Here is a 9,735-nt window from a genome sequence, read left to right on the forward strand (position 1 = left end):
TTTTGCAAGAACTTTGCGGTAGTTGTGGCCCCTTTGACAAGGCTATGTAGCCCCAACGTCTCTTTTGAGTGGTCAGGGGAATGCCAGCACGCCTTCGAGTCTGCAAAATCCCTCCTTTGCAGCGCCCCAGTTCTGGCTGCCCCTAACTTCTCTCAGCCTTTCAAGCTGGAAGTCGACGCCAGTGCCACCGGAGCTGGTGCGGTGCTGTTACAAGACCACGCAGAGGGTGTGTGTCACCCAGTCTGCTACTACTCTGTAAAGTTCAAGCGCCATCAGCTAAACTATTCCACCATAGAGAAAGAAGCTCTAGCGATGCTGATGGCCTTGCAGCACTTCACTGTGTATGTGGGCTCTAGCTCTTTTCCGGTAACGGTGTATACAGATCACAACCCCCTCACTTTCCTCCAGCGCATGTACAACCACAACCAGCGACTAATGCGCTGGGCATTGCTGGTGCAGGATTATGATCTGGTTATCCAGCACAAGAAAGGGACTGAAAATCTGGTGGCTGATGCACTCTCACGCAGTGCATAGTGATGGGTCTATTCTGTGTTTTGTATAGTGTGGATATAGGGTGGGGGGAATGTTACATCCTGGGAGGCTGTGGGAGTGTGTGGGCGTGGTGTTGTCTTCTCCCTCTCCTCCTCCTTCGTTCTGGCCCCTCCCCTTGTCTCTCTCTGCTCCTGCCTTCTCCTTTAGGTCACACCTGCTGCTCATCTGCTCTCATTACAACCAATTACCCTCAGGGGTGATATAAGCTGGAGAAGAGCAGTGTGGAGGAGGAGGGAGAGGTTTCTGGTGGTTTTCCTCTGTGCTGGGCAGAGTGTGCTACTGACTTAGGTGTGGAACAGCCTGCTGCGTGTGACCAGCCTTCTGGTGTGTGGCTCTGGTGTGTGAGTAGTGCTTAACTGAGCAGTGATTGCCCATGAGTGACGGCGGCCTTCATTAGTTTGTGTGGCCTGCCTGGATATTGTTTGTTAGCAGCGTTGCTGTCTCTTTCTGTTGAAGCCTTATTGTTGCTTTCTTTGTTGAGTGGTCATTACCACTTTGGGTTGACCTCCCTGATTTCTTATTAAAGCAGCGGTGCTGTCTCCTTTTGTTGTTGCCATTACATGATTATTGAGGTGTTTGCCTACAATAAAGATCTATTTTATGTTAAATACCTCTGCCTGGCGTTCTTTTCATTCCACCTGGATCTAACTGTTACTGTCCCCCACCCTCATCGCCTAGACTTTTAAGTGGGGACGTAACATTCACTTTTGCCCATGGTTAAACTTACCTACCTTTTGGCCCTCTTGCAGTTCTAAATGGTATTAAAACAGGCACTGTTGCAAATACACGTTTTCCTAGAGCAGCGTCACTTTCCAGATTTCCTCACAACCTAACATCATTATAAAGGTCATCTCCCCATCCTCACTATTCTTCTTCTGCTTTCACTGATGGTAGAAAAGGGGATCCATGAATATGTTATTTGTATATATTAGCATTCCTTCAGTGGATCCTACTTGTTATGCATGCTAACGTTAGTTAGTATGAATATATCTGTGATTCATAGCAATGTGGCATCCAGAGATCCCAAGATAAACGTGCAAGCTTAAAAGTGAGCAATTCAAGTGACTACCAGTGACAGCACAGGATAATTTGACTGACATACAGCAGTTAGCTGCTTCCCGGTTTGTTTGTGTAATTACTGACATACGTACTTCTTTGTAGCATGGTTATTAAAAACAATTTAAAAAAAGCAAAAGTGTTATCTAATGCCTAAGGACATATTTTAAAAAGAACTTGCTTAACCAGTATAAAAAATCTCTGAAAGTTTGCATAAAAAGTATAATAAAATAAACCTTTATTAGTCCCTTTAATAAAACTAACCTGAGCACCAAACTACAGTGACTCAATCATATCAGCCACAAATCTGGAGAAACCTTCAAGTCAAAGCACAGTGCAGTATGCCAGGTTCATGGAGGGCTCTGAGCTATGGCAAAAGACAACAAAACAGAAATTAATGTAAAAAATCAAACAATAACAAAACAACAGCTTAATTGCACCAGCGTGTAAGTTACTAAGTCTAAATTAAATTAATTACTTTGCTGAGTGAAATGAAGCTTTCCTGGTGTGTGAGAGAAGTTACCACAGTGACAAAAAAGTACTGTCAGAATACAGTGTGTGGATGAGCTATGGCTGCAAACCTGTTAGTTTGTAGGTGAGTAAGTGCTGGTGTTTGATGTTTTTTATAGTCTTGACATGCCCGTCCAATATTAACTAATAAATAAATATATATAAATATATTAGCTATGAACAGTACCGGTCTATCATGTTATACATACCCTTTTAGGTATATATAACATGACAACCCCCCACCCCCAAAAAAACAAAAACAAAACAACCCCCCACCCATCAGCATTAAAATCGCCATTCCTGGCTCATAATGTAGCATAGTAGTCTGCTTATCAAAATGTGTGTACAGCAAACAGCATTGCCACAGTTGCTGAGAGCAAAGAATTTTACATTTGTTCCTATGGAGGCTGAAAATAACACAAACAGCACAGAGGACATAGAACACAAGCCATATGTAACACGTTACATGTAGCAAAAGCAACAAACACATTGTAAAGCTTAATGGCATTTTCTGCTGCTACTGCTCACAGATGTGGGCATGTAGACGACCATGGGCACCAACAAAAATACTATTTTATGAAATACATTTTATGTTTTTGCAACAGACTTCTAGTAATAATAACCTTTATTTTTTAAAATACCTTTCTAAACCAAAGGTAAAAAGCAGGATAAATACGGCACTTGTAACAAAGTACCAATAGATCAAATTTAAAATTGGCTCCTTCCTACATTATCAATTATGTGTTGACACAACACTGGTCCATCTATTCAGTTATTTGCCTTGTTTAATGCTTAATAATTAATAATTCATAGGTCAGTGTTAAGTGGGTGACCAAACAAACACAGTATGGAGGCAGCCCCTGTAAGAGTTATGAATGATGTTCTGGTAGCTACTGATTGTGGTAAATATGTAGTGCTGGTCTCAATGGACATGACTGCTGCCTTCGACACAGTGCATCACAATCTATTGATCTCTCGCCTTCACGATTGTGTGGGAATTTCTGACTTGGCACTGTTGTAGTTTGAATCATATCTGTCTAACAGGAGCTTTCGTGTTATGTTGCAACCCGTTCTCACTCCCGACGCGTAAAATAATGACGATTTGTCACGTCCCTTAACTTCTCATGCTGACGCCTAAGGTACCCTTCCACATTTTTATGTTACGCTGTGGGTTGTCAATTCATTCCAATATGAACCCGCTCGCGGCGATCAGAGACGCTTCGAGCAGAGGCTCCAGCCATCCATTTACTCCAATAATAACCCCGTCACGGCGAAACATGATGCCGTGAAGCACAATCTAACTGGAGAACCGGGGACCCTCTCCGCGAACGGGTTTTTCTCCCTAATTTAATGCTTTCTTTTAATGACATCGTTAACATTTCTCAACAAAAACACGTGAAAGTATCACTGATAATTCAACAATAAAATCGCTTCATGTTGTGGCCATCACACAGTGTTTTCCAAACTGATTCACGATCTGAAAGTGCGCAGATTTAACGTACATAATCCTTTGTTAGGTTTATTATTTTCATTTCACACGTAAAACACATTTATAGATTCATTCACCACTCCTGTTAGTTTTGGATGCGCTCGGCTCCAGCCAATCAGACGCAACCTGTGTAAGCAAAGGCTGATGGGAGAACGGAGAGACCCATTTATAAGAATAAGAAAATGAGGCGGAACTGATTGATTCTAATGCAGGTATGTAAAAAATACATATATTTAAAGTAATACCTTGATGTGTGTTTCAAAGTTTGTTTTTTCATAAAAGCTTCAAACAAACAGAGGTGACTGATCTCGGAAACAGTGTAATGTATTTAAAAATGGCTACAGCTACCGTCAGCATGCTTGCTAGGTAACAACTACACGTGTCTACTGCAGCATTAGCCATTTAATCCAACGATGATGGATTAAATCTATTACAAACGTTAAAGGACTTGTGTGCTGCAAAATACCCTCACATGGTGCGTAAAGCAGTTTTTGCGCTAAGAGTTCTGCTAGCTCTTTACAAACTGATGATGCTAACGTTAATTGCTAACATTAACCGGAGCGCCAAGACTGAAAATCATTTGAATTGCGTTAGTTATGTGTTTATGTCACTGAGTTCTGCAAAAATCTCTTTCCTCTTTAGCTTGAAAATGAGTGATTCAGAGGATCCCGAGCTGGAGGAAGAGCTTCAGGCTGCTGACGAACTCCTTCAAGATATGCAGGTAACATTTTTAGTGGAAACAGTTGTTAAAGAGGGAACATGCTTGTCTAATATTTTGTACGGAGTAAACGTTATGTTATTTGAATTTTTTTTAAAGTTTATGTCAAATTAAGTTGGTTAACTTAAGATGTTTGATAATCTTTGCTTTAATCATAGACTGTATTTTAGGTGTTCCCTTTTTTCCTTGTTAATTGCGTAGAATGATCCACAGAGTGAACCTCAGCCAAGACCAGTTCGCTGGAAAAAACGTGACAGACAGGGAGCTTTTATTCCTCAAAGACCATCAACCAGTCGAAGTACTAGTTGCATGCCACGTGGTCAGTGTTCACACAACCATTGATTTTATCTCACAACTTGTTTTCACCAAAGAATTTCAGTAAGTAAATATTCTTCATTCCCCCCCCCCCCCCCCCCCCCCCCCCCCCCCGTGTCCAGAGAGCAGCATCAATGTCCACGTGAAGAACCTAGTTATGTTGCCAGTGTCAACCCAACAAAAGGTACTTTACCTTCTTGTATATATTGTGATTTCTGTTTACTTTTATATTTGTTGTTATAGTTGAGTTATGCAGGGCTTTTGTGGAGTCCTAAGAAACATACTGCCTAGAGTGTTTTTCACTTTGTGGAAGAGTTTCTTCCTTTCTTTATTTTTTTTTCTTTTAGTGTATGGAACTGAGGTGCTTCGTCAGGAGCTCCTTCAGTTGTTGGAGGATGGAGAAGAGGACGCAGCCATGACTTGTGAGACGTCGTCTGAGTCAGCTGCTACTCACTGGGCGATTAGAAATATGGTGTCCTCGCAAAAGTGGAAAGAGGCCAGGCCTTGTCTTATCGACAATATGTTAGCTACTCTGGATCCACAGTCACACCGTGTGTGTCAGTGTGGCAAACAAGTAGTTGTGAGGTGTCTGGACTGCCTGCCTCTTCCATTCCTTTGTGCTGACTGTGATATTGCAGTTCACACACGCTTTGTCCTGCACAACAGAGAGGCAGTAACAGGAGGGTTTTTGCAGCCTTCATCAGAGTTTCACAAGCCAATAGGTACAGTTTTGAAGTCTTATGCATTTCTTGCTATGTATGAGTATGAGTGGGTGCTGTTATTGTATATTTATTGTGTATCAATTAATTTCTAATTCTTTTTATATATATTGTGTGTTTTAATGTTAGTTCGGCTGTTGCCTGTGCAAAGGCCAGACCATGTGTGTGACTGCCCAGCAGGTAAGGTTGAGGTTTCACCCGGCGCAATTGTGGCTCTTGTAACCATAAATGGTAAGTTGCCCTTTTGTCACACACTACATACACAATAGATGTGTTTGGAGGTTTTATTGCAAATTGTGCATTGCTATCTTGGTTTTAATTACCCTCGGCCCGCAGTATATGTGGGCACCTGTCAAAGGTCATTTGGATTTACCAGACCGATTTGAAAACAACATGAAAAAAATGAATGCTTTGAGCCATGACTGAATTTATCCTTATCCTTTCTAAAGGCCGTTATAACCTTGCACTGCCAGTGGTGAGCTGCACCAGCTGTGGCCTAATGTGGTCCCCCTCAGTTAAAGACATCCTGGGTAGTGGATATTGGCCTGGCACCTTAAATTTCTGCACCCTGTTTTCAATGGATGTCTTTCAGTCTTTCTATGACATTAAGAAGGCTGCACCAGGGATGTCACTCAAGGCATTTGTCAAAATGCTGGATGAACGAACAGCCCATTTTGGAAGGGTGAGTTTCTAAATTTGCTAAGTTTAAGGAAATTGTGCAAATCAATGTTTATGATGACTGTCCTTGAATATTCTGTTGTATGTCCTCTATGTAAAAGAATGGCCGAATATCAGCTGATGCCTTCAGTAAAAGTTTCTTGGAGTGGAGTGCTGTAAAGTTTGAGGTGGACAGGATGTGCAAGGAACCATGCTTTAGCTGCCCTGCCTGCACTCCAGACATGCTTGCCGTCTCAGTTGATGGAAACCGCAAGCTTTATCGCTTTCAGTCTAATGCAAGGTACGTTATGCATTGTGTACATAAGTCAAATATGGATTTGTAGAAAAATGTATTTTAATGTTTCTTTTCAAACAACTGTCACTGTGTTCGTTCAGCACTTCAGAGCAGGGGAACTTTGAAGGTGTCTTCATTGAAAAAGATGAGGAAGTTGCTGAGTTTGTGAAATACATCCAGAGACACACAAATCATGTAAGATACACATATATATATTAGTGCTGTTAGCGTTAATCTTGTTAAAATGACGTTAATGCCGTAACCATATACACATACATGTGTGTGTGTGTGTGTGTGTGTGTGTGTGTGTGTGTGTGTAGACATATATGGATGGGTCGATATTTTTTTTTTCTCTTGGTGTTGTCGTAATACTATTTACTTTACTTTATCTTAATGTGTACTTAATTTTGTCACCATGTGTATTTAAAAAAAACAACATGATTTTTATTTTGTGTTATCAGTGCTGTCCTGGGGAGATATGAGGTCTTGTGTGACTCGAGGCTAATTCAGCTAATTGTTATGCATTTGTTTTAAAAAGTTTGTCCCTGATAGGGCTTAATCATGTCATGTCTTTTATGTTAAAATCTTTGAGTGTATAGGTCCCGGGGAAAGGGTTGTGCGGATCTTCATCTTGGACTGCAGCAAAGGAGTCGTCCAAAAAGTCCACTGGGAAGTTGGATGAGGAGGGCATGGAAATAGCTGTTTGTCGCCACGGAGTCCTCTTAGCTGCATTGAACATGTTTCGAGGGGAGATCTTTGCTTACCCCCTTTTTCTCCAGAGGAAGTTGGCAGCTAACGTCCCAGGACATATTACGTTCCTTTGCTCCGATGTGGCCTGTAAATATTTCCCCTATTTAACCAAGGTGGCTCAGCAGTGCCCTGAGCTGAGGAACCTCTTGTCAATGCGTCCTTTTCTCTCCATCATGCATGCAAAGGCTCACACTTGGAAATGTGAGGTATACTGCAGCTTGTAGTTTTGGATTAGTTTGAGACATTTTGTTATAAGGTTGAATGAATTCAGCAGTCATGTATTGTGACCTCCTTTCTATAGATCAAATGGGGAGGTGCGTTTCAGGATGGGGCCGGTTCAACAGTTGGAGAAGAGGTGGAACAAGTAAACAGTTTCCTGTCTAGGGCGGCCATCACAACGAAGTACATGTCTAAAGCAGGTGTGTGTCCGTGTCTGAGATTCCACTCAGTCTCCTGCTCATTAATTCTAATTTGTATACTAACTGAAATGCAGGGCGAACAGACATGCTGACCCTCCTGGCTTTGGGGTGGAACAAAAGGAAAGTGGAACAACTGGGCCGCACTTTGAGCCAGCAATATCTAAAGGTCATTTTTTCAACACCCATTTTAATGTGTGTGGTAATGGGGGGAAAACACCAGTACTCTTTTAATGTCAATATGAATGACATTTATGAATGCATTCTTAGATCATAAGGATCCTTAGAGAACAAGTGGAGAGCCTGAATGCGACCAGAAATGAGCTGGGAGTGGATGACGACACACTGCAGCAATGGGTGGCCGATGTGCAGAAATGGGCTGAAGGTGAGTCTCAATATAATGCACTCATGTATAACAATAGGACCCACCATGGCCTCATTAAAGAACTTAGAGTTAAGATCTTTCTGACAGTGTCAACAAACAATGAAAAATAAGCCTTGTAAAAGCAAATTTATGGCAGAGTTGTTGCGTTTCATCAAATTGGATAGAACCTGGGTTGAAATGATGTCGTACTAGTTGGTTTTATAAACCTGAACACCAACATACTTGTTATCTCATGATTATCATGAGATAGATATCTCATGATTATCATGAGATAGCAGCACATGAAGGCTCCAGATGTCTTATAATGAATGTCATCAAGTCAGTGATTACAGAGTCCACTGTAGTTTGGTGACTGTTACTCATCCTGTATTCTGATTAATATTCCTCTCACTTAGAAAGTGATCAAACTGATGGCAGCCTTGGAGCGTTGCAGGCACGAATAGAGGAGCTTGTCGTCATCATCAGAGTGCGAACACAAAGTCTTTACAGACAAAATGGTACGTCCCAGTTTCTTTGAAACGGACCGTTTGATACTTAGTTTGTACAGCTTGTGCAGCTACTTTGTAAACAGAATAAAATCAGATCCAGGTTTGTTTAAGCTGGATGTGATTTGTTCTAGCAAACAAATTGATGAGTGTAGATTAAAATGAAACTATATACATTATGTGAAGGTGTGAATTTTTTATGATTATTTACAGATAGCAACAAGAGGCGACACAGAATTCGCAAGGTCATCTTAGTTGAGAAGAAACGCTTGGCGGCTGTTGTTGACGACTACAACAAGCTCGCTGAACCAACAAAGCAAATCGTATCCAGTGATGCCCTCATGCAGACCGATATTTGGCCCTGGCAGAGCACAAGTGAACGTAAGCTCTTGATTTATAAATATCCTTTTTAAACAAACTCCCAGTATCTGAGCAGTAGTTGAATGTTTTGTTCTTGAATCATAATATGCTACTATGTTTTCCCATCTGATGTTGTTAAACTGTAGCTGCTGCTGACCTCCGGACAAAGAGAAAGGTCTTTGAGAAGGTGATGGCTGTGAGGCGCCTGAGAGAGGAGGAGATGATCCTTTGCAGGGAGATGCGGCATCACTGGACAGTGTTGCGAATGCGTTCTGTGGTGTTGGGGACAATCTCCTCAGACTGTAAGCACTTTATTTATTTATTAATTTTTTGATGAATCGATTGAAAATAAGAGCAGATGCTAAAGTCTTACTGGATCTTTTACCTATATCTAGATTGCTAGCTAACACTGCCTTCTCCCTTTTAAAAAAATGTTTAATTACAGCATCCTAATTCCTTGTGTTTATGAGGTGAGGTTTTTTTTTGTTTTGTTTTTTTTAACTTTTCTCATATTTATTTGTTTTGTTCTTTTTACAGCCTCCTTTGTTGGCATGTCGGAGGATGCACAGAAGGGACTCTGTAGCCTGGTTTTAAAAAAACAAAGTGAACTGAAAGCTGAAATGCTCAAAGTAAAGGACGTGTACAAGAGAATCCTCAGCCACCAACCACTCCTGGAAATGGACTCGGAGGAGGAGGAGGACATTCCAGACGATGCCACTGAGAGTGATTTGAGCACTTCTGATGAAGACTGATTGTGTCATCATTGATGTTATGTTTGGTAAAATAAAAAGTTAATCACATCTCTGTTCAATGTGATTTTTCAACAGACATTTTACATTTTGAGAAGAAAAATGGAATTTCCTTGGTGCAGTTGTTTACCCTGAATCATTATTTCCCATCTAATTTAATGACTAGTGTACATGTTCAGATACAATAACATAATTTAATTTATGGGATGCTTTCTGGGCTGCTCAAATTATCACAAAATTTAAAAGCACCAGGCAGCACACTCACAAGTAAATTTTTTG

General features: G+C 41.1%; 1 protein-coding gene across 1 annotated transcript; it reads left to right on the top strand.

Annotated features, from left to right (window-relative positions):
* The first annotated feature begins 4,751 nt into the window (after nt 1-4,751).
* On the top strand, nt 4,752-9,507 carry LOC146717117 (uncharacterized). Its single transcript, XM_085471973.1, has 14 exons — nt 4,752-4,824; nt 4,988-5,362; nt 5,489-5,590; nt 5,809-6,041; nt 6,139-6,317; nt 6,413-6,506; nt 6,911-7,267; nt 7,363-7,480; nt 7,555-7,646; nt 7,748-7,862; nt 8,258-8,359; nt 8,561-8,728; nt 8,854-9,009; nt 9,245-9,507. Exons 2-14 carry the CDS (start codon nt 5,056-5,058, stop codon nt 9,457-9,459), a joined length of 2,238 nt encoding a protein of 745 aa, XP_085328099.1. The 5' UTR covers nt 4,752-4,824; nt 4,988-5,055; the 3' UTR covers nt 9,460-9,507.
* The last annotated feature ends 228 nt before the right edge of the window (nt 9,508-9,735 follow it).

Source organism: Copadichromis virginalis, linkage group LG2, assembly GCF_057382275.1.
Source record: "Copadichromis virginalis isolate Kocher_CV1m ecotype Utaka linkage group LG2, C_Virginalis_male_GT1.1, whole genome shotgun sequence".
Taxonomy (NCBI): Eukaryota; Metazoa; Chordata; class Actinopteri; order Cichliformes; family Cichlidae; genus Copadichromis; species Copadichromis virginalis.

Excerpts from the sequence above, each read along its gene's own strand:
- LOC146717117 (XM_085471973.1), top strand. The coding sequence starts at position 5,056 with ATGACTTGTGAGACGTCGTCTGAGTCAGCTGCTACTCACTGGGCGATT. Across the intron at positions 6,318-6,412 it reads CGCTTTCAGTCTAATGCAAG|CACTTCAGAGCAGGGGAACT; the intron begins GTACGTTATGCA and ends GTGTTCGTTCAG. Across the intron at positions 9,010-9,244 it reads GGGGACAATCTCCTCAGACT|CCTCCTTTGTTGGCATGTCG; the intron begins GTAAGCACTTTA and ends TTCTTTTTACAG.